General features: G+C 53.2%; 1 protein-coding gene across 2 annotated transcripts; it reads right to left on the reverse strand.

Annotated features, from left to right (window-relative positions):
- Nucleotides 1–309: 309 nt before the first annotated feature.
- On the reverse strand, nt 310–27,825 carry EPHB3 (EPH receptor B3). Of its 2 annotated transcripts, none has more exons than XM_072640424.1 (16): nt 27,274–27,825; nt 15,180–15,244; nt 13,904–14,576; nt 10,503–10,658; nt 9,779–10,129; nt 9,076–9,200; nt 7,563–7,722; nt 6,919–7,027; nt 6,403–6,455; nt 5,650–5,811; nt 5,008–5,255; nt 3,571–3,786; nt 3,294–3,443; nt 2,456–2,649; nt 2,213–2,368; nt 310–1,201 (listed from the first exon to the last, which is right to left on the reverse strand). In XM_072640424.1, the coding sequence occupies exons 1-16, from the start codon at nt 27,425–27,427 to the stop codon at nt 1,093–1,095; spliced, it is 3,081 nt and encodes a 1,026-aa protein (XP_072496525.1). In that variant the 5' UTR covers nt 27,428–27,825; the 3' UTR covers nt 310–1,092. The 2 variants fall into 2 exon arrangements, with proteins under 2 accessions (XP_072496525.1, XP_072496526.1); XM_072640425.1 differs by having other exon boundaries at nt 5,650–5,772; nt 27,274–27,824.

Below are 27,825 nucleotides of genomic sequence, written 5' to 3' on the forward strand. Positions count from 1 at the left end.
GATCTAGTGGTTGTATCTCTAGGAGGGTGTTAAGTGCCCTGAGGGCACTGAGTGATTTCATTTTCTTTTTCCCTTTGTATTCCAAATGCCAAGCATATGGGGAGACCCAAAAAACTATTTCTTGAGCGGAGGTGAGCTTGTTTCTTGGTGGCAGAGGTCACTTGATGGCATTCTGAAAGCTTGGGGGCACAAATCTGGAGGGTGGACAGAGGTCGGGGCATAGGTGCAGAGCAGGATGGGGTCCACTCACCTCAGAGAAGGGACCAGCTAGAGGGAGTTTGAAGGTGAGAATGAGTGGGAGGCATCACAGCAATGAGTTATGGCCTTTATTGTGCTGATACCCCAAAGGGCCACCCCAGCTGGGCCCAAGCTCTCCCATGCTCACACGTGCACCGGGCAGGCGGGCTAGCACGCACAGCAGACATCCAGACATCCATTCTCTGGCTCTGTGAGTCTCTAAGGGGCAGGGGTGCTGCTCCTTGGCCCCGTACCCATTTTGGAAGCCAGCCACAGCACCAAGAAGGCTGAAGGAGGGGGCTGGGAGGTATCAGGAAGGAGTCAGGTCCTACCCCTCCCCAGAGAGTCCCTGTGCAAACTTGAAGGGATGGTGGCTGGCTCCGGAGCATGGGTGGAGTGTCACGCACATTCCCCTCACTCCCTGAAGCTTTCCCCCTGCAGTTTCTGAGGGAGGGGCTGCTTTTTGTCTGCCTAGGGGGCCCTGATGCAGGCTAGAGCACCCCCCAGGCTCACCACTGCAGTCACTCCATCGTGGAGAACATCCAAGTCTGAGGCTTTGGGGGCACCCCCCTGTCCGAGAGCAGGGAGGCCTGGGCCCCGTGGGGGATGGGCAGTGCCATGACCCCCATCCCCTAATCCGTCTTCAATATGAAGAGGTAGCATCGGTTCTAAGCGTCCTGGCCCGGCTGTCTCCCACGGAGGGGACACGGACCCCTGAGGGGGGGCTTTCGCTGGCCCCCCAACACATTGTGAACTTTGGGGCTTCAGCCCTTGACCAAGCATCCAAATGTCCGAATGTCTGGCCACTCAGAGTCCCTGTGGCACCCCGGGCCCGTCCGGGGCTGCTCTAGGGGGTCAGACCTGCACGGGCAGCGTTTGGTTCATCTGTAACCTCATATCCTGGATGCTGCTTAGAATCTTCTTCTGGTGTCCAGCCAAAGTCACTCCAATCCGGAGCAGGTCTCTGGGGGAGCAGAGGACAGTGGTCAGCTTCCCCAAATCATCCTTTTTTCTACCTCTGCCCTTTGTACCCAGCTTCTCCCCGTGGGAATAGCGGAGGACCCACCTGGCCTTTCTGGCCTGGAATGCTCTCCCTACTCACTTCTCTGGGCATTCTAGGGATTCTCCCAGAATCCCCAGGCTCCACTGTTCAAGGCTTGGGCTAAACCCCATCTCCTCCAAGAAGTCTTTCCCAATTCCCCCAGTTATTAACCCCACCACCTCCTTTACAGTCCAAAATGACTCTGTACACGTTTGGCATTGACTTATCCTAACTCATATACTCTCTGTGTAGAAAGTAAGTTTCTTGAGAGTAGGGCCCATCTCAAGAGAGTCTTTTAATCCCTACCACCTGCCAGTGTCGGGCACATAGTAGGCACTTTTATTATTACTGATTGACTGATACTCTAATAATGCATGTACACACATGCACACACACATGCGTGCACACACATGCTGTCTCTCTCAATTGTATATACACTTCTTAATGGCCAGCACTGATCCATTCTTGTCTTTGATCACCAGCACCTTGTACACAGCAGAAGCTTAATAGATGCTTCTTGAATTGAACCTCAGATTTAGAGGATCCTAGATTTCCTTAGAGATGAAGTCTGATCCCTTAATTCTTTAATTGGGGGAACTGAGGCCCAGAGAAAGGAAGTGATTTGTCCAAAGTCATACAAGTAGTAAGAAATGGGGACAAGGTCTTCTAAAAATGGAGCTTTTCCCACTGTATCACTGAGGATCATAATGTCATTGGACTGAATTGAAAAATCTGAAATGTCACCTGGCTCTCATTTTACAAACAAGGAAATGAATTTTCAGAGAAGTTTAGGGGTACTGGCCCAGTGAAGGGGTCTGGGCTTTAGTGGTCATGGAGGATAACCCCCATGATTTGCCCAAGGCTACTTCTCCAATTAGGGGAAGAGCCAGGCCTCACAGGCTCCTTCCCACTGCTGACTGAATGGACACTCACTCTGCGGTCATTTGGGCAACGAGGTCGAAGGAGGCAAAGCCAGCACTGATGAAGCTTTCCTTGTACCGTCCCATCTTGATGGCATCCAGCCAGTCCCCCACCGTGGTGAAGGTGGTGTAGTCGGGAACAGTTCGGTCTAACAGAGGCTGGGACACTCTGTGGGCAGAGAAGAGAGGGGGATGTGAACCCCTGGGGAGAGGACCAGGAGAGCCAGTAGGTGGGATGGGGGAGGGGGGCACATACCCAGACTGAACGCTAGCAATGACCTTCAGGCTGGCTGCATTCCGAATGAGCTTGTCCAAGGTGTTGACAATCTGAGCAAACTTGGGCCGCAAATTGCGGTCCCGCACCCAGCAGTCCAGCATGAGCTGGTGTAAGGCAGTGGGGCAGTCCATGGGGGGTGGCAGACGGTAATCCTGCTCCACAGCATTGATCACCTGGAGCCAGGGGTAGAGGGAGAGAGAGACCCAGGAGGCATGAGTCATCTGCCCTGGGAGCTCCCAAAGTCCTAAAACTGGGCATCCATCTGGCTTCCCCCCTCCATCCCCACATTTCAGAACTGTCCCCTCCAGCTGACAGCATTCTCACTCTCCTCTCCTCCTGGAGCACTGGCTCAGGTCTCCTGGCAAACTCTTAATAAGCAGCTTCTGGTTGATCAAAGGTGAGCTTTTAGAGAGCAGGAATCAGCTCCCTTTGGTCTGGCAGGACATATGGCACTTGGTAGGGCCTTCAGATCATAGACTTTAGAGCTGAATGGGAGCTCAGAGCTCCAATCCTCTCATTTTATAGATGAGGAAAGTGAGGCCCAGAGAGTGGGGGGGACATGGTCAAAGTCATAAATTTAGAGCTGGAAAGGATCTTAGAGAAAGCCCACTAAGACAAGTCAGGTGACTTGTCCAAGCTCACACAGTAAGTGAGGACCAGGAACCTAGGCTGTGAGGCTCCAAATTCACTGTACTTTTCACTGCCCCTACTTAATAAGAGTCTGTTGAATTGAATGAATCGGTGCTGGTCTAAGGGTAGTGGCCACTCCTTCTGCTGGGCCCTCCTACCTCCCCTAGGTCCCCCAGGCCCCACTTACGTCTTGGTTGCTCATGTCCCAGTAGGGCCGCTCTCCATAGCTCATCACCTCCCACATGACAATTCCATAGCTCCAGACATCGCTGGCTGACGTGAACTTTCGGTAAGCAATGGCTTCGGGAGCTGTCCAGCGGATGGGGATCTTTCCACCCTGGGGGTAGGGGAAGGAGGGACACAGGTCCTTCACTGTGGATTCAGGGCTGACTCCTACCCCCAAGGTGTCCCCACCCAGTTGGCACCACCTCCCCCCCCCCATCCTGTCATTCCATGAGCCTTACCAATGAGCTAGTATAGGTGGGGTCAGCAGGGTCATCCTCCAGAAACCGGGAGAGGCCAAAGTCAGAGACTTTGCATACCAGGTTGCTGTTCACCAAGATGTTCCGGGCAGCCAGATCCCGGTGGACATAGTTCATCTCTGACAGGTACTTCATGCCTGCTGCAATGCCCCGCAACATGCCCACCAGTTGGATCACAGTGAACTGCCCATCGTTCAGCTGGAGAGTAGGAGCACACAGACTTAGGCTGCAGCCAGTGCCCTCCGTTCTACTAAAGCTTCCCTCTCTCCTAGGAGTGATGAGTGACTCAGATCCCCCTATTTGGTGTGTGTGTGTGTGTGTGTGTGTGTGTGTGTGTGAAGGTGCCTTTTCTCCCTTTGAAAAATTAAAAAGCAACTGATATCCATTGTTTTAACATCAACCACATTTCCATCCTCTTCCCCTTCCCAGAGTGCTGTCCTTTATAAGGAAGAAAAAAAGGGCAGAGGGAGGGTGACCAAACAATTCAGCAGTACTAACCAACATAATGGCAGAAAGTAGCGTTGTATACAATGTTCCATGCCCACAGTTCCCCACCTCTTCAAAGAGGGAGGGAAAGAAAGCATCTTGACCTTTGGGGACTAGGGAGAGTGACAGTCTGTCCATGACCCACAGCTTGAAGAGTGCTCAGGACTCCGTGGGGAGGGATCAGGGCATGGGTCTTTAGGGTTTACAACATATTTTATATGCTTGAGCTCATTTGAGCCTCACCACCCGCTCAGGAGAGGGGCACTGCCATCCTTTGGGGCCAGTCAGGATCCAGACCTGTGATTGGCTCAGGTGGGGCACTATCCCAATGCAGCTCAGCCACATCTCTTAGGATCTTAGAGAGAGAGGTGAAGTTGCCTGCCCAGAGTCACAAAGAAGGGACAGAGTCTGGATTTTCCACACTCAGAGGTAGGCTCTCTATGCACTCTGATTTGGGGCATAATTAGTCCCCTCTGCCAATGCAGATAGGCACCTGTTCTGCAATGTATAGTGTTAGAGATGCCTGGGGGCACCAAGAGATGCTGCACTATTATTATCCCCATTTTATGGAGGAAGAAACTGAGGCTTAGCTTGTTAGTGAGGGAATTTCTTTTCAGGTGTGGGTTAGACTAGCCAGCCACTGGAATAACTTTGATTCTTTGCTTCTAGGCAAGAAGAGAAAGAAGATGGGGGTAGATGAAAGAACACTGGATTAGGCAGCTGAAGTCCCAGATTTGAGTTCTAATCAGCTCTATGACCTTGGATAGGTCACTTAACTTCGCTAAGACTCAGTTTGCTCATCTGTAAAATAGAGCTAAGATTATTTGCCTTGCTTGCTCTCCCAGGACTATGAGGATCAAACGAGAGAAGAGAGGTGGGATTTGGGGAACACAAATGCCACCAGGGAGCAGTTTCTGGGATGGGGGGACTCACGCGGAGGAAGGAGTCCAGGGCACAGTTCTCCATGAACTCTGTGAGGATCATGACTGGCCGGCTCTTGGTGACCACACCCTCCAGGCGGATGATATTGGGATGGTCAAACTGGCCCATGATGGAGGCCTCACTCAGGAAGTCTCGTCGCTGCCTTTCCGTGTAGCCAGCCTTCAGGGTCTTTATGGCCACGAACAGCTCCCGACGACCAGGTTGCTTCAGTCGGCCCCTACACACCTCACCAAACTCCCCTGCAGGTTACAGGCTATGGTCACAGGCTATCACTTGTGGATCCACTCTCCTCTCCCAACAGAAAGTACACCCCTTCCAGGACAGGTTTCAGGCTCCAATGGCCACCTGTCTTAGGGATCCTGCCCACCCTCTGCTTCCCTAGAGGAGGAATCTTAATCTGAGGACTGTGAACTTTTTCCTCCATATATTTTGATGACTATATCAATAAAATTGTTTTCCTTTGGAATCCAATGGATTTTATTTTCTATATTTAAGAAGGTCATTTGGAGAAGGCACCAGCCCATGCCAAAGGGATCCATGATACACAAAGGCCAAGAGCCACTGCCTAAAAGGACAGATGACATGGTCAACCAGCTATCTGCTCCCTTCCTCCCACCATCCCTGGTGACTCACCAGCTCCGATCACCTCCTCAATCTTGACACAAGAGACATCAATCTCTTTGGCAAACTCCCTCACAGCCTCATTGGGGTCTTCATAAGTGAAGGGATCAATGTAAACCTTCATGCCAGGGGCAACTGGGGGCAGAAGAGAAGGATCAGGGAGGGGCAGGGTTCCTGGAGGGGGGAGCAAAGAGGTGCCACTCAGGTTGATCATCTTTAAGGGTATGAGCTTGGCAGAAAACTATGGTGACTTTTGGGAGTCTCCTTTTCCATCTGTCTTGGTGGGTTGTACCCACAATTTTACCACTTTAAGGAGCTCAAACGAGGAACCTGAAGGTCAGAGGCTGACTAGATGTAACTTTTCTTTATCCTTTGCCCCTAGAGAGGAGCCCCAGTGAGTGCCATATGCAGGGTAAGGCACTCCCCATCCTGCCTGCCTGCTGGCAAAAGCAGCAGCCAAAGATGTGGCATCCTCTGCAAACCCAGCCAGGTGCACTGGGCAGCCTAAATCCTTCTACCTGGTTTGCAAAGCCCCCCATTCACCATGCCCAAGCACTCCTGCCCCATTGGCTCCAGCAGGACCAGTCTCCTCATTCTCTCCCATCCTCCCACTTGGGCTGTGTCCTCACTTCCTCTCTGCACCCAGGAGGAGAATCAAAGAAATACACACTCTTCACGACCCCCAAACCCAGGGGAAAGCAAAGTCAGGACAGGGAGCCTAGAACTCCTGGGCTCCCTTAGGGGAGGGCCCTTCTGGTCACTTACTGTACTGCTGAAGCTTCTCCGTGTAATCCGAGTCAGAACCATGACGCTGCTTCCTGGAGGAGGAGAGAAAACACAGGACAGTGGAGGGGTCAGTCATGAAAATGTCCCCATATAACACTCCTCCTTGTCTGGCTCCAAGAGGGTGGATGTAGCAAACCCCAGCCAACAGAGAGAATTCACCCATTAGTGGAAAGAGTGGGACACTGGAGGACCTGGGTCCAAATCCTGCCTCTGATACAGAGCTCCTTTGTGACCTTGGCCAAATCACCTTCTCAGTAAAATGAGGAGATTGGACTACTTTGCAAATCTAGATCCCTTGTCACTTCCCTCTCCCAGCCTCAGTTTCCTCAACTGTAAAACAAGGGAGTCAGACTCTAGCTCTAGGGTCTGATGTGTCCAGACCAGAGGTGCCAAGGGCACTGTGGAGAGCTCTTGGAAGGGGAGGATAGTCTCAGGGGGCACCCTCTAGGCCAGGGGAGCACGAGCTGAACTGGGGGCCCAGGAGGGAGAGCAGACCTGAGGCAGACGATGGCAATCACAACAACCACCACGAGGAAGACCAGGCCAGCGGTGGCAGAGCCCACGATGAGGGGGAGCTGCTCTCGGAGCTGTTGGGCCCCTGAACCTAAAGAAGGGAAAGGTGCTTGAGAGAGCGCCAGGAGGGGTAAGGCATCAGGAGGAGGGGGTGTCCCCTTAGCCAACCAAGCAGGGCCCTGGGCAGGAGGGAAAGCGCTAAGGAACAGGGAAAGGAGAATGTGAGAAATCCTGAGAAACATAGGAAGACCTACATGAACGGATGCAGAGAGAAGTAAGTGGCACTGGGAGAACCACATTTCTGCCATGATCAAGATCTAAATGGAAAGATCACTCAAAAGAAGCCAGATGCTTCTAGTAAAGGCCCCAGGGGATAGATAATGAAGTGTATACCTCTCCTCTGGGCAGAGAGGTGGGGGGAGGGGTACTGCTGGGCAGAATACACGCCAGGCACAATCATGGTATGGGGTGATCTTCCTTCATTTTTATTATTTCAAGGTAGGGTTCCATTGGGAGTGGGGGAGGGAAAGAGGCATTTCCAGGAATGACCTGGATGTATGACAATTTACGAATGAATAAAGCAGAGGGAGTTAGAAGTAGGAAAGGGCTACCTGGGGACAACTCACCTTTCTCTCCTGTGGTCTCAAACTCAGCGGGGTGGCTGTACTGGCCATAGCCAGCCACAGTCCGAGCCCGGACCTGGACCACGTAACAGGCATCCGGTCGTAGCCCATCCAGCTGCACCGAGTTCCTCTGGCTGGTCACCGTGGAAGCAATGCCCTCACTCTGCAGGGGTCAGAGAGAGTTATGGTGGTCTCTGAAAGGCACCCTTCCACCCCTCCGCCAGAGACTCCCTCACCCTCACACCAGGGGGGTCCCATTCTTTTTGGTCTGGAGACAAATGGAAGTGGGATCTTTACCTCCTTTGGGGATGGAAGTAAAGACACGGCTCTCCCAGAAATCCCCATGCCCTGCCCAGAGTAGGTTCAAGGAAGGAACTTGAGCCCCTCCCTAGTCCATCCTTTACTTGCCCCTTCCCACGGACAAATCCACTCCCACAGCCATACTCTAAGCCCCTCCCGCATCATCTTTCTTATTTGTTATTCAGTCATTTCCAGTCTCTCCATGATCTCATGGGAGATTTTCTTGGCAAAGATATTAGAACAGTTTGCCATTTTCTTCTCCATCTCATTTGACAGATGAGGAAACTGAGGCAAACAGTGACATGCTCAGGGTCACACAGTTAGGAAGTGTCTGAGGTTGAATTTGAACTCTGTTCTTTCGGATTCCAGGCCCGGTGCTGTCTCATTTAGACTAGTGCAATAACCTCCCAATTGGTGCCCCTGCCTCAAGTGTCTTCCTACTCTAATCCAGCCTCCTCACAGCTTCCAAAATAATCTTTCTCAAGTGAGAGTTGGACAGGCCACTCCCCTGTTCAAGAGCCTTTAGTGGCTGGCTCCCTATTGCCTCTAGGATACAAAATGACTGCCTCTGTCTGGCGTGGAACTTCTTCCCCAACCTGGCTCTAATCAATGTTTCCATGCTCAGTGTAGAAGACTCCCCTTCCTATCATCTCTGTTCCAGGCAAACTCATCTATTTGAGGCTGCCTCAGGAATGCATTTCCAGCCACCAGGTCTTTGCTCAAGTTGACTCTCCTACCTATAATGGCCTCAAGCAAGAACAGGAGACCCCTTGGGATTCCCTGTGTCATTAAGAAGGCCCTTCCAGCCCTTGCTTTATCATAGGATAATATTCTGGGCCCCCTCCCAGCAGAATGTAAGACCCTGTTCTCACCTTTGCCTTGGTGGCAGGTGCTTATTGGATATTTCCTGAATGAATGAGTGAGCATTTGACCAACCTCCCTGCTTAGCTCCCCCTTCTTTCACCCTCATTACATGTGCAAATACATATACACATATTTGTACTCTCATGCCAAAAACCTCATACACACAGTACACGTATGCATACCTACCTGAGCACACATGTGCAAACACAACCACACACTCTCATGTACAAACACACGTCATATACCTGCTTGCACACACATGTACAAACGCACCCATGCAGACACATACACACAGTGCAAATCCATAGAGCACACCTGCTTGCACACACATGTGTAAACACACTGCACTAACCTTCTCAAAGTACTTCATCTCATAGTCTAAGATGATGCCATTGGGCTGCTCTGGAGGAGCCCAGGACAGGGTCAAGCTGCTTCCAGAGCTGCTGTGGAGACGCATGGTAAGAACCTCTGATGGAGCTGAGGGCAGAGGGGAGAAGTCAAACTCCAGCTTCCTTGGTCCTCTACTCCCCACCAGGAATAAGGCCCATTCCCCAAGCCCACCCAGAGACAGCAATGCAGGAGAAAGACCTCTGACTCTGGGGCTTTGGGACCTGACTTCAAATCCTGCCAGTGACACTGCCTGAGTGATTTGCTACTCACTTCCCCTTGTGGGCCTCAATTTCTACCTTTGCAGATGAGGAAGTTGGACACAACAGCCTCTCAGGTGTCTCCCAGGTCTAGATTTATGATGTTGGACCCACAGCCCAAGGGTCTGTTTAGGAAGTAGGCAGCAAAGAGTCTAATACTGGCCATGAGTCCTTCCATTGCATCCCCCTATGGGCCTGATATAGCCCTTAGAAGCCCTGCCTGGTTGTAGTGCCCACTCACCCCACCAGAAAGCACCAGAACTCAAGCCCTGACCTCTGACCTAGTCTTGCCCCTGAGGCTGTTTAGTGCCCTCTCTTCCCCAGCCCCTGTGATTTCCTGGCTAGTCTGAAGAGCTGTAACTCGGGTGGTCAGGGAGGGCTTTGTCCCAGGCCCCTGAGCTTCCTCACCAGCTTGGTTGGTGGTGATGTTCACAGCAGCATAGCGTGGTGGCTGGGAACTCTTGCCAGAGACCCCGTTAACAGCCTGCACCTCAAAGCTGTAGCGTGTGTGGGCCAGCAGACGGCTCACATGGACCCGCCGCTCCGTCAGCCCCAGCTGCCGGGGCACAAACTCCACATTGTCATCACAGCGGGAGCAAGTAGCGGGACCTGACGTCCCAGGGCCGCCCTGGCACTTCTTGCAGATGACGTTATAGAGAAGGTCATCTCGGCCCCCCAGATCCCGAGGCTCACTCCACTCCAGCACCAGCGAGGTCTCATTCACGTTGGAAATCACACTGTGGGGTGGGGATGGCACAGCTGGTAGAGAATGGAGAAGGAGGCGTCAGGGGTAGGGTGATAAGGTAGAGGAGGGCAAAGACAGGGGAAGCTTTCCCTTGCTCCTGAGGACCATCTGCCCCCCATCCACTCCCCAGCTTCTACCCTAATGATATTACATACCCCGACAGACAGACAGCAAACAGGAGACAAACCACCCCCGCCAAGGGTGGCCAAGAAGGCTTGACCTTCTCTCTCAATTTGCCCTGTGGCAAAACCCCAGCTGGCTGCCCTCCCTAAGGCTCTTTGGACCAACTAGCTTGAGAAAATAAGGGGATTGGTAAAAGAGGAAACACCCCCCCCCCCATCCTGGGTCAAAGTCAGGGCCAGAGGTCAGAGGTCAAGGGTCACTCACTAGTGCAGGCACTGTCTGGAGGGTCGGAGTCAGCACGGTAAAAGTTGTTATGGCAAATACAGATGGTGGCAGCAGCGGATGTTGTGCGACTGTTGGGGGGGCAAGGGAGGCAGGGTCCCTCTCCCTGTTTGGCCTTGAAGCTCCCAGGGGGACAGGCTACCAGAGATCATGGAAGGGAAAATCTGGTCATTCCTCTCTTGGCCCAAAGGGAAAACAGACCCCTTTCTCCAAGAAAAATACTCTTTGCAGGATTCAGCAAGGTCCTTGAGACTCTCCCTACTATGGGCCTTGGCTCCCCCTCCCCTCCTAGACCCCAGGGTAATGCCAAGATTGCCCAATCCCAGCCACAGTAACAAAGGGCCCTTCTGGCCCCATGGAAACCCATGTCAGCGGATTTCCCCCTCCCATCTTCACCCCCCCCCCCCCCCCCCCCCCCCGCCTGGGGGCCTCAGGGACTACGTCAGCCTTGCTACCTAGCCAGCTTGGGCTTGTTGAACTTGGAACAAGACGGAGGAGGAAGAGACCACCAGGGGGGCTGGTAGTAGAACCCATTTCCACTCAATCAGATTAACAAAGGCCTAACCCTTTGGGGTAGCCCCAGACCCTTCCTAGGTCACCCTGTGTTTCCCTGGAACACCCAGAAATAACCAGGATCTCAGACCCCTCAGAACCTCCCCCATCAATTCTTTTGCTGAGAACAGTGGCCCCATTATTCCTGATGGCCCCTGGGGGCAGCGGGGTAAGGAATAGTGAGGTCTCCAGGCCCAGCCCTGGTTGTGGGTGGGTGGAAGAGACAGGTTATGGCCAAGACCCTTGGGCATCTCCCTACAAGTTTCTGGAGCAGTCTCAAAGAGAGGACCAGAGTGCTCAGCACCCAGCAGGGGACTATGAACAGAAAAGGCTCCCCTGAGCTATGGAAGGACTGAGGGGCTCCCGGCATAAGCTGAGAATGACAAGGAGGACAAGAGAGCAGCTGCTGGTCTTGTCGTGGGGTATCAGAGCTGCCAGAGACCCCAAAGATGGTCCAGGACAGTCATCAAGCATCTGCACATCCCCAGTACCGAGTCTTTTAAGGAACACTTATTTGTTGAGTTTGAATTTGAGTTGAATACTGATGAGCATTGCCCCAAAGTGAAGGGACTTACCCAAAGCTACACAGTGTGGGTAAGCTAGAATTAGAACCCAAGACTTGACTCAAATTTTGGATTCCAATCAAACAAAAGTAGCATTGATAGTCTATTAGAATGCTTCTTTGTCACTGCAGCACCTACCTTCACCCAGCTGAAAAGCAGTAATAATCCTTTGAAAAAACCCACACTGGGGCTAGGATTTCACCTATGAAGGGACTTTCCACCTGGTTCTGCAACTTTTGGTCTTAAGGTGTTGTCCAGGGAAGTGAGAGGTTAAGTGACTTGTCCAGAGTCACACAGCCAATAGGTGACATAACAAGGAGGCTTGTCAGATAGCGCCATAAAATGTCAACTCCAACAAGAATTCCACGGAGCTCAAGTTATGGATGTCACGTGCACATATCGCATCATTTGATCTTTTCAGCAGCACTGGGAGGAGGTACTGCTGCTTCCTTTCATTATTCCCATTTTGCAGATTAAGCAACTGAGGCAGCCAGACTAAGAGATTTGCCTATAGCCACATGGCTGGAAAGTGTCAAAAGGCAAATTGGAACGCCAGTCCTCCAGAATCCAAGTCTAGTATGCCATTGATGCTTGCTACCTGTGTCACCTCTGCCTCAGTTTCCTCCTCTATAAAAGGAGAGGACTGGATTGGATGGCCTCTGAAGTCCTCTCTAGCTCTTGACCTATAATCCTATAATCTTTGACAACACTTCCTCTCACTGGACCTCAGTTTCCCCTGCTGTAAAGTGAGGGGGTTGGACTATTTAGTTGGACTAGATGGTCTTGGGGTTCCATTCAACTCCAATCTTCTAGTGGTCACTCATGCCCTCGTGTGCTAATCTGTGTCTCCCACATCTACCCCACCTCCAACTGTCTATCCAGCACACTGATATAACGAAATGGCTTCATCATCCACCCCTCTCCTCTCCTCTAGTATTTACCTTTATACCCCTGAAATAGGGCTTGCCAGTATGGAGGCATGCAAAGAAGGAATTGTGCCTACCCTCAGGGCTCAGCCACACTCCTGTATCCTCTTCAAAGCTCAAACCCAGGGTGAGTGGGAGCCACCCCTCAGGGCCACCCCCCTGCTCCCCTCTCTGGGCTTCTTTCCCTCTCTCCTACCCCTCCCCATTGCTCCATTCCTTGCTAAAAGTGGCATGGCCAGTAGCTAAGGGAACCCAAGAGCATTTCCTGCCTGGGCAGGAGAGTGCCCTTCCCTGCCGGCCGGACTCCATACAGCATCCTAGCCCTCAGGAGCCCCCAACTCTAAGCCCAAGCCAGGGAGCTAGGTCTAACAGCACTCCCAGCCTGTCCTGCCTGGTCCCCAGAGTCTGGGGCCAGGGAATTAGCTTGTAGGGAGATTCCTCCTCAGAAATGTCTTCCGTCAGACAGTCACTCAGAACACTGACTACTCAATCAGCAGAATGGAAGGAGTCCTAGCTGCCATGTAGCTTAAGGCAAGTCTCAACCTCTTTGGACCTCAGGCTCCTCATCTGGAAAATGGGGGTAATAATAGGCATCCCACTGATTTTACAGGCTTATTATCAGGATCAAAAGAAATAATGAAAATAAAAGTCTTAGAAAGAACAGGTCACATGACCCAAGAGTTCAGAAGTGGCCCCATCCCCCTCCCTGTTAGCCTAACCAGCAATCGATCTGGCCCCCCAAAAGCTATTGACAAAACAACCCTGGTCCTCGAAAAGTTAAGGAAACCTACCACCCTCATCAAGGCAAAAGGTGGGGGACTACAAGGGCAGAATGCTATCTACGTTGTCAGACTAGACATCATCTCTGTGTCAGGTGACTTTGTTATAGGGAAGAGGGGGAGAGTTGAGTAGTTCCAGAGACAGTTGTCACATAAAAAGAAAAGAAGTCAGTAAAACTTATTTTTAAAAAACAGTTTTTAAAAAGTTGTTCAGTCAGTGATGGAATAGCTCAGTGGTCTTATGTCCCAGCCTTTCCAACTATAGGCCTAGCCGATGCTCTGACAAAAGAGATCCAGCAATCTCAGGGAGTTTCTGTCTGCCAGGGCTCCCCTCTTCTCAATTCCCCTCTAATTCCCCCTAAACAAACACTCCCTTTTAGCCCAGTCCTTAGGGCCCAATCCACCTCAAGTGGGCACTGGGTACCAACTAGGATTAGGGAGACTGGGCAGGTAGCCATGAATCTGGGCAGCTTAGCTGCCCTTCCCTCTTCTCTCCCCTATCTCCTTATCTGCCAAGGCCAGAGTCATGCCAGGCGTGCCCATGCTGGCCCACCTTCACTCACCTTGACACTGAGTCTCCTTAGCACTGGGTTCATAGCCGGCAGCACAGGTACAGGCTCCCACGGGCACCATCCATTCGCCGTCCCCGTTGCAGTAGAGTTTGAGTGGCACCGAGACCTCCACAGCATTGGGGATACAGGTGCCAGGAGCAATGACCAGCGAGGTGGCCTCAGCCCCTGTGAGAGTCTCCGGAAAGAGGGCAAAGCTGGCAATTGTTCGGGCGCATTTCTTATAGAAGACCCGGACAGAGATGAGGGACATGCAGGCCCCCTGGTCCTGGAAGGCCAGGTAGAAACCAGCCTTGGAGAGAGGTCCGAAGCTGCGCACCTTGGTGTTGACTCGACCCGCGTCGAGGCGTGAGAAGCTCTCATCTGGGGCGATCGTATCCACCTTGATATAGGGATTCTCCATCCAGAAGGGGCTGGAGGCAGAGGCCATGTCACTGTCTGCCTCATAATAGAAGAGGTTGAATGTCTCCTTGCAGGAGCCAGGGATGTTGGGGATGCTATTGCAGTCCCGGACGGTAAACTTGATTTCCACATACACCCGTTGTACCTCTCGCCTGCGGATGAAGCCCGTCCGTAGCCAGTTGTTCTGGCTGCTTTCTCTCACGTTGCACACCTGATAGGTCCGGATGGGGTTCATGGCTGCATCGTAGCCACTGACCTCTTCCCACTGCGGAGCAAAGACAGGAGCTCAGAGCCGGTCAGGGAGGCCAATGGGAGGGAATGCTAAAGCACCAGAATAGGATTCAACTGTGGTGATCGCCCACTTGGACCCCAGTCATTTGACAGATCAGGAAAATGGAGGCCAGAGAGGCTCATCCTCCTGGTCATATGGCCAGCTAGGGGCCAAGTTGGGATCAGATTTCATAGACAGGGCTGCCTCTCGAGGCAGGGCTGGGTTGATTGAGGGCCGTAAAGGCAGGGGCAGAATCAGGTGGATGGCCTTTCAGATAGGAGATGAGCCAGAGTAGAGATGAGTGAGGTAGATGAGACCCTTGGCAGAGGTGAAGGCCATAAAGATGGCAAGGGGAGGGAAATGGACATCCCAGGAAAGGGCAGAATCAGATGTAGCCAGCGAATGGGGCTGATGGGTAAACAGGACAGTGACATGACCCTTCAGGGGTTTTGCTCTCAGAATCAAAGACCAATAGGCAACCAGAGGGTGGGGGCAGGTGCAGAAATGAGGCTGGACGCCTGGGGTAGCAGAGGTTGGTAGGGAGGGAGGAAGCTGGGTCCACTCATCAGAGCTGGGGTGGGGAGAGGGTAGACTTACCCCAGTTTCTGGATGGGGTGTCCATGCCAGCTCAGATGTCACCCACTTTGTATCCATGAGGGTCTCTGAAAGGCGGGGAGACAACAAGAAGAAGAGAAAGGTCAGGCACTCAGCTAGCCCAGCAGGCTGAGAATATGAGGGAGAGGAATTTGCCAGAAGCAATGGGCCAACAAAAGGGGAAGCAACACCAGACCCAGGCCTGGGCTCCAGGCTGAGGGGGAAAGTTCAGGTAGCACACCTCAAAAGGGCACTTCACTGATCCTGACTCAGATTTGGAGCCAAAAGGAACTTGCCAAATTATCCAGTCCACCCCCCTTATTTTGCAGAGGAGGAAACTGAGGACCAGAGTAATCAGATTGGAATTAGTTATACTGGGAGCAAGGGCCAGGGGCAATCTTTGAACCCAAGAGCTTGGGCCCTCAGTCCACAAGACCATATGGCCTTCCCTCTGCTCCTCAGTGCAAGGCCCAGTAGGAGAAGGTGCTGCAAGAACCCTCTCCCTTCTCCTCATCCCAAGGCCCCACTCCCTGTCCTGCCTCAGGACCGAGGAGGCCCCATGAACTGGCAGAGGTCCTGAAGGTCAGAGCCCTGGGGATGAAGGGTGGGTATCTGTTGCTGACCCTGAAGGCCTAGGTTAATGAGGCTGGAGCTACAGGCCAGTTCACACACCTACAGGCCTTCCTAATCCTTACACAAAGAGCCCGCCTGGTCCTTTATCCCTGAACAAAAGGCTGTGTGTGCCCAGACCCCTGCTGTCCCACTTACTCCCCTGACTCCAAGCCCAACACAAAGGGCCAACCACACACACAGCCCAGCAGAGCAAAGAGGCTGCTAGGGGGAGGGGCATGAGCCCAAGGGATCCCCGGCCCTTCCTCCCAGCACTGGCCAGTGCTGACGGTCCGTCTCTGCCCTCCCTTTACCAGTCAGAGAGACGGTAGCAGAATCCTTGGGATCCCAAACAACAGCTTGCATCCTGACTCACGGGATGAAACAGTAGATCTGGCCGTGCCGAAGCCTGGGACACCCTGGAGGCCAGGGCTGGTCCCAAAGCCCAGAGACAGGACTCAGGTAGAGGGGGAGGATAAGGAGGAAAAGACAATGTGATCTGGGAAAGGTGAAGTAGCCAAGAATCTAAGAGGGGAAAGGGCTTTGGGCCATTTGGGCCAACCTCTCACCTCTCACCTTCCCAGCCAGGAATGCCCAGTACAGCAGCTCTGAACATGATCAGCCATCCAGGCTTTTCTTGAATCTTCCCCAGCAGCAGGGAGCTCACTACCTCACAAGGAAGTCAATCTACCTATTAGTTCAAATCATGTCAGACTTTCCCCAGACCAAGGAGAGGAAGACTTCCCCAGGCTCTGTCCCTTCTTGTCTCTGAAGAGAGTTAGGCTCGCTCCAGGATCCTGGCACCGATGGTTTCAGGTGCCTGGATGAGAACCCAGGTGTGTAACTGTAATAGGTCAGGGGGCAGGGGGAAGGGAAACCTAGGGCAGAGTGTCCCCAGAGGCAGGTGGGACCATTTCCTAGGGAGGGAGCACCTTCTCCTGACTCCTGACAAGGGTAAATGATAACTTCTCAGGAAATGGCCGGCAAGCTCCACTGAGAGACTGACACCTCCAAGACAGGGTGGGCACTGAGCAGGAGACAGAGGCAGAGGGCAAAGGTGGACAGAGATGGGCAGGCAAGAGATTGAGGCCCCAAGGGGAAAGACTCTGGCCTTGGAAGCCAGTAGATCTGAACTCAAAGCAAGCGTCTGCTGCTAGCACCATGTGGGACTCGCCTCCCACTGGAGTCAGCCTTGAGAAAGAGACTCAGAGTCACAAAGATCTGGGTTCAAATGTGCTACCTGAGACACTAACAAGAATGATGATGATCCTAACAGCTAACATTTCTAGCGTTTTCTATGTGCCAAATCCTATGCTGAATGCTTTACAAATATGATCTCATTTGATCCTCACAACAATCCCAGAAGTTAAGTGCTAGTATGATCCCCATTTTACAGATGAGGTGAGTGACTTGCCCAAGATCACCCAGATAGTAAGTGTCCAGGGCTGGATTTGAACTCAGGTCTTCCTGACTCCAGGTCTGGTATTCATGCACTGTGGCTCCATCTAGCTGCCTCTAAATATGGATGGTGGGCAAGTCCCTTCTGATGTGCTATAGAAATGTTAGCCATTAATAGATGGCCTCTGAGGTCCCTTCCATCTCCTGACCAATCAGGTCCAGTCACCTTGTTTGAGGGCAGAGGAAGGGAAATGAACTGCCTAAGGTCACACAAGTAGTAGGTGCCAGAGCTCCAATCCCCCACAGAAACCTCCACGGACATTGCTGACCAGAACAAAAGAGCAGAGATAGTTACAAAGCCCCGTAGCTAATCAGAGATGCAGACACAGGGATAGAGGTTCAGAGATGCTGGGCTGAAACCCTCTCCTTTTACAGACCAGGAAACTATCTGAGGAATCTTCCTGCCACCAAGCCCAAGGCCCCAGTCACTACCCTCCTCTGTCTGTCCTGGAGACTGGCAATCCAGGCTGGGCCAACAGTGATACACACACCCCAAAAAAGTCTAAAGGAACCAGAGTGAGATGGAGAGAGCCGCAAGCCAGGAAGACAGAGACAGAGAGACAGCTGCCAAGTGGTCTCCCTCCCCTGCAGCCAGCAGCCCCAAGAATTCCTGTCCCTGGGACTGATGGGAGCCAAGCTGCTCCCCTCCTTCCCCATCTCCCAGCCCCAGAGCATCCAGGCAGGCAGGCAGCTCAGGCTCCCACCCTTGCTGGCTCCCTCTCCCTTCCCCAGCTCCATCCCTCTTCTCCCTCCCCTCCCTGCTCGCTCCTTGCTCGCTCACTTCCTCCTGCTCTGCCCGTGCCAAACCCATCTGGAACTGTTTAAACCCAAATATTCGGCCCCCTCCCCCCTCCAGCCAGATTCCTCCACAGTTTCAAACAAGCCCAGAGATGGGAGGAGGGAGAATGAGAGGGAGGGAAGTGGAGAGGAGGGGAAGAGAGCAGAGCAGAGGAGAAAAAGGGAGAGGAGAGGAGAGGAGAGAGGGGAGGGGAGGCCAGGGCTCAGAGGGGGAAACCTGGTTGCTGCTCATCTCGGTATCATTTCTAGAGAGCTTGGGAGGGGAAAGGCTCCTGGCCACTGCTCAATCGCGGCATATTTTTCTCATTAATAGAGAGGACTTGGATTTTTTGTCATGTGTGCAGGAGGAAGGGCCCCGGTCACCCTGAGGGGCGGGCCTGGTTCTTCTACCCCAGCCCCCCTTCCTTCTGGAGGGAGGCAAGGAGAAGGGGGCCTCCTCATCCCCACCACAGGGATGACTGGGTGGGACTGAGCCCCTTCAGCAGAGCCAATACCGCCCCATCCTCCCACCTCCTCCCTGGGGCCCAAAGAGGGTATATACCTCTCTGTCTGGGGGACCAGTAGGGCAAAGGGGCAAAGAGAACCCGACTGGCACCCAGCTCCCCAAGGTCCTAGCAACCCCATTTTGTAGCTCTATGCACATGTATGTATGGGGGTGGGGTGGGGATGGGACAGAAGTCCTAAGGGGATGCAGAAGCAGTAGCGTCTGACAGCCCAGCATGCCATCTGATGCCAGTCGAGGCTTTCAGAATAGTCCCCACCCCAGCTCAGTAGGTTGCCAAGGATGAGCGGCAATCCCATGCACACAGTAGGACTAGGGCAGCCAAAGGCAGAGTATATGTCCCAGGCCAGGGCTAGGGGCCACACTCAGCTTGAGAAAGCACTTGCTCAGAAGAGAGGGAGCTCCCGAGTTCAGGTTTCCACAGAGACATGGAGCCGCCACGTGGCAACAGATGTGTGCTCCCTGGTGTGAGCCAGGAATACAGATGCACTCAGGGCTTGCCCCCTGGCTCAGTTATCGGGCTCGTCAGACCAGAACACACACACACACACACACACACACACACACACACACACACACACACACACACCCCATTATCATTTTTGTTACAGTGTTTTTCTTTAGTTACAAGCTCACTATCACCCAGTTTCATGTTTAGATACAGTTACAATCTTGGTTTGATACCTGTTCACTTTCTTCTCTCTCTCTCTCTCTCTCTCTCTCTCTCTCTCTCTCTCTCTCTCTCTCTCACACACACACACACACACACACACACACACACACACCATTACCATTTTTATTCATTACACTGCATTTCATTATAAACTCACTTCTGTTGAGTTCTGTCTGTAGATACATAGTTACACCCTTGGTCAGATACATGCTCGCTGCTACACATACATACACAAAGAGAGTCTACATTAAGAACCATACACTATGATTATGGACAAATAGTTACAGTCTTTGAGACAAATGCAGTTACAGTTTTGGTTACAAAGGCACAACCATGCATGAGGACACTCTTCTTTCCCTCTCTCTCTCTCTCCCTCCCTCCCTCATTTCTCTCTCTCTCTCTCTCTCTCTCTTTCTCTCTCTCTCTCTCTCTCTCTCTCTCTCTCTCTCTCTCTCTCTCACACACACACACACACACACACACACACACACACACACACTGAGCCTTGGGTAGAAGCAGTCATGTACACAGAATTTGTCTTCTAAAGTCATGCATGCACACAGTATGCCAGTTTTGATAAGACCCACTTATTATTACACATACACAGCCTTTGTTGGATGTACCCTATGTCACACTCCCAGAAAGTTGTTCTTCATTAGACACATACACATAGTTCTAAGGTTCACAGTCAGTCTCTCTCAGGTACTGGTTACACACACACACACACACAGTTGAAGACACCTGGTCCAAGTTGCATAAAGACACAGTTGTATACAATCCCAACAGAGGTCCCACAGATGCCGTTGGCTAGGCCTTCACACTTTTATAAACACACACCACACCATAACAAACACAGGCTATGGTGCACACAGGCCCTACTACACATATAGTCATGGTCAGGCAGTCACACATGCTCAGAGTCTCCTCAGAACTTACACAGGCACATGCTGGTGCCCACACTTCTTGAGGTGCCGGCATGGATAAATTCCCAGAGGCAGGCATAGGTCTTAAGCAGATGTCCATTCCTACATCCCCACCAATCCAACTTCTCTCCCACATTACTAGAAATAATACATACTAGTTACACATCACTTCTTCCACCTAATCCCACTGCCCATCTTGTCAGCTCTGAGCCAAGTCCCCAGGTATGGGGGGAGCTTAAAGGAAGAAGCTAGCTCTGGTGTGGAGGGAATTGCAGCTCTTTGGTGTCCCTTCCCCCACTCTGCCTGCCAGGTTGCCCGCCTGCCAGCCTGCCCGCCATTATCAGGTCCCCCAGGTGTGGCACCTCCTCTAGATAAGACAAAACAGAAGCGCAGACAACATGGAGCCGGCGAGGTGGGAAAGCTGCTGGGGCAGCCCTGGATTGGAGGGAGGGAAGAAAGGCTGGGCAGAAAGGACCAGGGAAGAAAGGGGTGGTAGGGAGTAGAGACACCAACCGGTCTTGCCTCTTGTTGCTAATGTACAGGCAGGCTTGGGGAATCTGGTCATGGGGCTGGTGCGGGAGGAGTTGCTCAGCATAGGGCTGAGACTGGGGTGGGGCAGAACCCTCCCCAGCTGAGGGAGACTTGGGTGCTGCTAGCTAACACTGAGCCCAATCTGACCACCACAAAGGAGCTGCAGCCCAGCACCTGTCTCTTGGGAAGGAGCCCAGGAAGGAATAAGAGTCCTCGTACCCTGCCTCTTTTCCACATCTCTGTACCCAAGCCCCAGATGGAGGGTCTTGGCCTATGCCACCACTGGTCAGGGACTACAGATGCTCACCATGGTCCCCAGAACCCACCATGCCCTGACCAAGCCCAGAGTGCTAGAACCCAGCCCTCCCCCATGTCAGCCCCAGGTCCCTACTCCTAGCTCGAGTGGCAGGTCAGCCCAGTGAGCCTCGCCCTGAGAACAGGCGTGGCTCCCAAATCCACAAAGCCTGAAAAACGAGGGAAAGAAACCGAAAGGCTAAACCTTGAACCTCAACTCAAAGCCAGGGAGAGCTCCCGATGAGCTTTCTCAGCCCAACAGAGAACAACACCCCAAGGACAGGCAAAGAAGAAGCTGCAGGCAGAACATGGCCTCTGAGGAGGAGGCAGGAGTGTCCTAGATCTGTGCCCCCCTACAGTGGCAGAACCTCGGTCTGCCAGGAAGCAAACCACTAGGACTATTCCATTCCACCCTGGGTCGGCAGCCCCTCCCCACCCATGACCTCACTCCAGACAACCCTGGCTTACCCCTTTCCATAGTACCCTGTCTAAACACACCCCTACACACACACACACACACACACACACACACACACACACACACACTCTCCCCACCCTCAGGATTCTTCACCCCTATAGGATGAGAGGAAAGGGCAGTCTATCTTCTCCCCTTATTCTATAACATCTTGAGAGGGGGGTGGCAAGATCCCCCTTAAGAATCTTGGTGGATTCTTAGTCCCCATGGAGCCTTGGGTTTCCGGAGGAATCTTGCACCTCAGCAAAATTGTCACCCTTTCCTTTCTGGAGGTATGGCTGTGTGGTTATTCTCACTCCGGCCTACTCCCCAGCCTCTCAGGTGGCCCCTTAGCCCCTAGGTCCAGAAAGGCAGGGAAAAGAAGACCCAGAGCATCCCAGATCGGAGAGCACATTATGTTTTTCATTCTTCCCCCTCAGATCTCTGGGATGTATAATTAAATAAACATGAGAGGGAAAAGAAGCAAGGAAGGAGCAAAGCAGGGGGCCAGGAGTCTGAAACAGCAGGTCTCTAGCCCCAGAGCAGCCTCTCTTGGAGGGTGGGGAGCCTCAGATGAAGAGGCCTTCTCCTCACCAGGGAACAGAGCCTCCAAGACTTGGTTCAGGCCTTTCCTAAGGGCCCTAGACCATAGGTCTTGCCACTAGGTCCTGGGAGGCGGGACTGAGGGGGACAGGAATAGGGAGAGGGAAAGACCTGGCAAGTGGGCCCCATCCCAGTGCCACCACATATTCACCCACCAGCTCAGGTGCCCAGCTGTGCCCAAAGCTGCCCCTCCCCCGGCCCCAGTGGTTCCATCCTGACAAACCAGTTTGACTCAGCCCAGCAGGCCCAGGTACAATTTTCAAACTATTCAGGGCTGGTGATTCAGCCTCTTCAGGCTGTTTAATTAGCACACCGCCAGGGTGGTAGAGGCCTTTCCCAGGACAGTTGAGTGGCCGCTGCAGCGGTGGTGGCGGTGATGATGGTGGCAGCCAATGGCGGCAACAGCTAATGAGAAGAAAATGCAGCAATAAACTGGTTCCCCAAATACCTGCTGCCATCAATCATCAGCCCCACAGAAATGTCAGCTCATGACAAAACTAGAGGGGAGGGGGAAAGCACACCAGCTCCCCAGACAGGTGAGGAAGTCCCAGAAACCACTAGGGCCCATTGTCCCTTGGGTAGCAGCAGCAGTGGCAGCAGTTGGGTTGGTGAGTGCATGCACACACACACACACACACACACACACACACACACACACACACACACACACACACACACTCCCTGATACCAGCTCTTTCTTCTAGTTTCAGTCTCTGAGACAACTGAGTCTTGGAGTTCCAGGGAGAGTGTGACACATTAAGGTCCAATTCCTGCCCCTCTCTCATCCCCTGTCAGGCCCTGAACAAAGACGGGGAGAAACATTGGGCTTTATCCTTCTTTCCCTAAGAGATCCCATAGTCACTTCTTGTGAGACAGTGAGGAATTCTCAAATATGTCCAATCATAGGGCCCAGCATCCATCCCTCGGCCCTTTGCTCTCCTGATTCTTATCCCTTAATCTGCTCTATCCTACTCAGCCAGGACTCAGATTCCTTCCCAAGGACCCATGCTCCAAAAGGAATGGGGCAAGAGCATGAGCAGGATCTGTTGAATCACTGCTGCTGTGGTCTCTCTGTCCCCAGACATCTGAAGGCACTTGAAAGTCAGGGATCAGGAAACAAGCATTCATTAAACATCTACTATGTGTCAGACACTGTCTAGGAAGGAATGTTCCTTCATTGGGGAGAGATGCTCAGGACTGTGGCTCCAGGGAGGTTCAAAGCAGGGACACTGGGGCATCACAAAGTAGATGGGTGGTGCTTGGCACAGAGAAAGTGATCAATAAATGGTTTTCATTTATTCCTTCTTTAATCAGGAGTCTTTTTGTGGTAGGGTCCAAAGATGCCAAGGTGGCACAGTTCCAAAAGAGTTGAGTCCTAAATTTTGGGTTGAAATCCTGACTCTGCACTCATTACCTGTGTGACCCTGGGCATGTCACCTGACTCTGGGTCTCAGTTTCCTTATCTGTAAAATGTGGAGATTGGATTTCAAGGTCCCTTCTAGCTATGATCCCTCAGCTGCCAGGAATTGAGAGGGAATTCAGGGCCAGACAGTGTGTAACTGCTGGAAGTTGAATAATAATCTAGATTTATATAATGCATTAAGCATTGCAAAGCACCAGGCCCATTATCTTACATGAGCCTCATCACAAACCTGAGAGGTAAGCAATGCAAGTGTTATTATCTCTAGTTAACAGATGCGGAAACTGAGGCAAGGTGCATTGAGTGAATTACCCAAGCTTAGACAGCTCATGTTGGAACCAGAATTCCTACTACCTCTCATTGAGGTATGGGCAGGGGGTGGGGGCACTCAGGTGTGGAACCAGAGGACCCACAAGCTGCAACCATAAAAGTCCTCCCTAACCTCATGTTCTGAGAAGGTACTCACTGCCACTGTATCAGTATGACCCTAGCAGAAGTCTAGAGAATGACAAGAATCCAGAGGAATCTCCCCGCCTTCTTAGCAAGGCACAGATGGGGGACAGATCTTCATTACCATCCCCACAGAACATCACCCTGTACATCCTGGAATGACTCAAACAGATCCCCCAAGGTGGCCTCCTGAGTCCTTCCAATGTCATCTTGGGAGCCAGGTATCCCAGCTCTACTGGAGACTCTTTCTCCACAAAGTAGCCAATCTGCATTCAGAGCTCATGGCAGGAGGTGAGAAGGGGGCTAGCTCTGCTTCTTATAAGACATCTCTCACTCACTCCCTGGATCTGCCGGACAAGAGAGTAGGGACCACGTACTCGAATATACCTGTGGGCTGAGCATCTGTACAAGGTGAGGTTCCTGCCTGCCCTGTGTCTACTCTGGAGGAGCAAAGACCTAAGCTTCCCTACAAGGAGTAGGACACAGCAAGTCACAGAAATTAGCTTGGTCTAGGGTTGATCAGATTTATAGGGCAGGCAACCCTTCCCCCACCCCCTTCCTCCCTCTAACACACACACACACACACACACACACACACACACACTCACACACACCCTCAAACAGACATAAAGAGAGACCAGGCTGCTGGTACTGGGGTCTGGAGTACAGGAAGACCCCCAGGCTAGAGAGCAAGGAGGAGGTTTGGGAGCAGTCTGTTCTGTCATCACAAAGCAAACCAACACAGTAGCTGGTCAGCACAGGTAGAATCCAAACCTGGCTTCAGCTTCTCACTAATTGCATGACCCAGGCAAGTCACCTCCTTGGAGACTTAGTTTCTTCATCAGGAAAATGGGGATAATGGGAGCAACCACATGACTGAAGTTGTGAGAGCTAATGAGATAAGGAGTATATAAGCAGGAGATATTATTATCATCATTACCGTTTGCACTCATGTTTCTGGAGCCCAGAAATCAGATGCAAGAATGAGGATGAGGGGAGGGGCTGATCTAACTCAGGTAGGCCAGAAGGTCCAGCTCCCACTCTACAGCCAGGGAGCACAAGGCAGTGGGAGGAAGGGCACAGGCTTCCTGCCTCTCCTTCCCTCTCCTCTGACCCAGACACTTGTTCTCTGTAGTTCAGAACCTGCCCCACTTATTCAGTTCACGGGATTCTAGAGCTGGATTCTAGATCTTAGCAGTCTCAGTGTCCAATGCCCTTATCTTGCAGGGAGGTAAACTGACACCCAGAGGATAGAAAGTGACTTGCCCAAGGTCACACAGGTAGGAATAGGATTCAAATCTAGGTCCTTTGACTCCTCTCTATTGATCAAGTTTATCTGACATGAGATCTCTAACTCCCCTCGTGTACTAGCTTCCCTGACATAAGTTGGCCACCGGTGGAAAAGCCCATTAAGAAAGCTATGTACTCTGATGAGACTCGACTGAACTGTTCAAAAACTAGGAAGGCGCTCCCACCTTGAACATACTCCCCTAATCCAAGACAAATTCCCCCACCCTTTGACATCCAGCAATGTTGCCCCCCGCAGAGAGAGAGAAGAGAGAGAGAGAGAGAGAGAGAGAGAGAGAGAGAGAGAGAGAGAGAGAGAGAGAGAGAGAGACCTGGGAACTACTCACATTCACACCCCGAAGGCACTCAACAACAAAGAGAGCTTCACTGGTTTCTCCAGCCTGTGATCCTATCACAGACCCAAATCTTTGTGAGTGTGTGAATGTGGGCCCTGCCCCTGTATACATCTTTGTGTGTGTCTGTGTTGGTGTCTGCTGGTTCCCTTGTCTTTGTGTGAGAGTGCAGTGATGTTTGTGTAGAGGGATGAGAAAAACTGGGGAGGGAAGAGAAAAAAAATAACCCCAGAGTGAGACACTTCCCCCCCCCAAAAAAAATTTAGAAAGAAACAGGGAAAAATTCTTTCCCCTTAAAACACACGCACGCGCACACACACACACACACACACACACACACACACACACACACACCCCTCCCTTCCCTCACCAAACCCCTATATTTATATATATATACTCCTATCCAAATATGATGCTTTTATGGCCAACCCAAGTTAACAAGTTAACAGGATCATTTTAAGCTCCTAAACTTTAAGGGGTTGTGTGTGTATGTGTGTGTGTGTGTGCTCCCATTTGCTGATGGGTCTGTGTAAATCTCTATTGTTTGTGTCTGGGTCCCAATGTGTCTCTCCCGGCATGCCTGTGTCACAGGGCATGTGTGTAAGCAGCTCTCGGTCCAGAGGGGACGAGAACACTTGTGCCCCTGCTCCCCTGGGATTTGGAAGTGCTCCCCCTCATCCTCTGCAACTGGAATAGGAGGAGGAGGAGGGAAGAGGAGGAGGTGTGAGCACAAGCCATTGTGTTGCTGGCCGGTTTTCCACACTTGGCACTGTGGGGAGGACCAGGATCAAACCAGAAACTTCGGGGGCCCGATTAGGGGCGCTTTGGCCTCCAGTAGACCCCGCCTGCCCGCAGGCCTGCCTGGATTTCCTAGTGAAATCCACACTGGGGTGAGCCCCCAGGCTGGGTGGGGCAGTCCCCCCACCCCGTGCGTGGTTGGCACTTGCTAATAGATAAACAATAACAGTTCCCCAGCCTCTGCCACCCCCGCAAGCCAGCAGCAGCCCTCACGGCGGATGCCAGGTTCATCCCCTCCACCCGACAAAGCGGGCTAGCTGAGGCCGAGTTTGCACAGCCTCTGGGAACCCGCCGGCGCCCCCACATCAGCACCCAGGCACTCAGCAGGCAAAGCACACACACAGTCGCCCCCACTCACACTCGCCCCTCAACTCGATCTCCCCAGCTGCTCACAGGGAGAACCAGCGCTCTCCGTGGGTGCCCTCCACCCCTTACCCCCGGGGGATCCCTAGGAGCAGATGGCAGTCCGCAGTTTTCTCCCAGCGGAACCTGTCTCCGCGTGGGTGCCGTGCACTCCTGGGTCCCCCTTGTCCCAGTGGACCTCATGCCCCGCCGAGAGGTGCCCAGGAGGATGCCCCCCTCCCTTCCTCAGCTTGTCTCTAATGGATCCCCTCCCCCCTCCCGCGTAGCGGATCCCTCCTTCCTTCCCTCCCCGGCTGACAGTGGCAGGGCCCCCGCGCCAGCCAAGAGATCCCTCCCGCGTTCCTCGAACGCAGCCGATCGATTCCCACCCCCCCGCCCCCAACTTCTCCATCCTCCCGGTTGGAGACTCTTGGAGGCCCAGGGCCCTTCTCGGGGCGCGGGCCCCGAGCTGCGGGATCGCCCAGGGCTCCTGGCAGCCTGCGCGGCGGCCCCTCAGGAGAAGCCCGGGCCGTACGTGGGGGGCGCCCTGGCCCTATGCCCGCCTGCCTCCCTCCTGCCCGGCACCCCGGGGGCTCTCTCACCTTCCAGCGCCCGGCTACCGGCGGGCAGCAGCAGCAGATGTAACAGCAGCGGCAGCAGCAGCGGCGGCGGCGGCGGGAGCCGGAGGAGCGGCCCCCGCAGCCCCGGGAGCCCCGGCGCCGCCGGCGGCCGGCAGCCCGGGAGGGCTCGGGCCATGGCCGGGCGGGCAGGGGTCCGGGCCGGGGCCGCCCCCAGGGCGCGCCGCGCGGGGAGGCTCAGGGGCCGGCCTGAGCCCAGGCTGGAGGTGGTGCGGGCGGACGGGACGCCGCCGGCGGACTGCCAGGCAGGAGGGCCCACAGGTCCTCCGGGGACAGGGGCCCGGGCCCGGCGGGATCTGGCCGGGACTCTTCGCGGACGGCCTTCTAGGAGGTGGCGGTGCTCCTAGGCGCACGGTAATCCACGGGCCGGCAGGCCCGCCCGGGTGCAGCAGGAGTGCGGATCCGAGATCTGAGCGCTGGGCTCCGGGCTCCGGGCTCCGGGTTCCGAGGTCTGGGGTACCTTCCGTCAGCCCGCCCGCCCTCCTTCACTTCTGCTCAAGCCTGCACTGCCGCGGC

Source organism: Notamacropus eugenii, chromosome 2, assembly GCF_028372415.1.
Source record: "Notamacropus eugenii isolate mMacEug1 chromosome 2, mMacEug1.pri_v2, whole genome shotgun sequence".
Lineage (NCBI taxonomy): Eukaryota > Metazoa > Chordata > Mammalia > Diprotodontia > Macropodidae > Notamacropus > Notamacropus eugenii.

What these genes read in the sequence shown, in the direction of transcription:
- EPHB3 (XM_072640424.1), bottom strand. Translation starts at nt 27,427, where the DNA reads ATGGCCCGAGCCCTCCCGGGCTGCCGGCCGCCGGCGGCGCCGGGGCTC. An exon ending in TGAGACCACAGGAGAGAAAG is followed by an intron (nt 7,028 to 7,562) that starts GTGAGTTGTCCC and finishes TCCCTTCTTTAG; the next exon opens with GTTCAGGGGCCCAACAGCTC. An exon ending in GGAGAAGCTTCAGCAGTACA is followed by an intron (nt 5,812 to 6,402) that starts GTAAGTGACCAG and finishes TCCCCCCTCCAG; the next exon opens with GAACCCTGCCCCTCCCTGAT.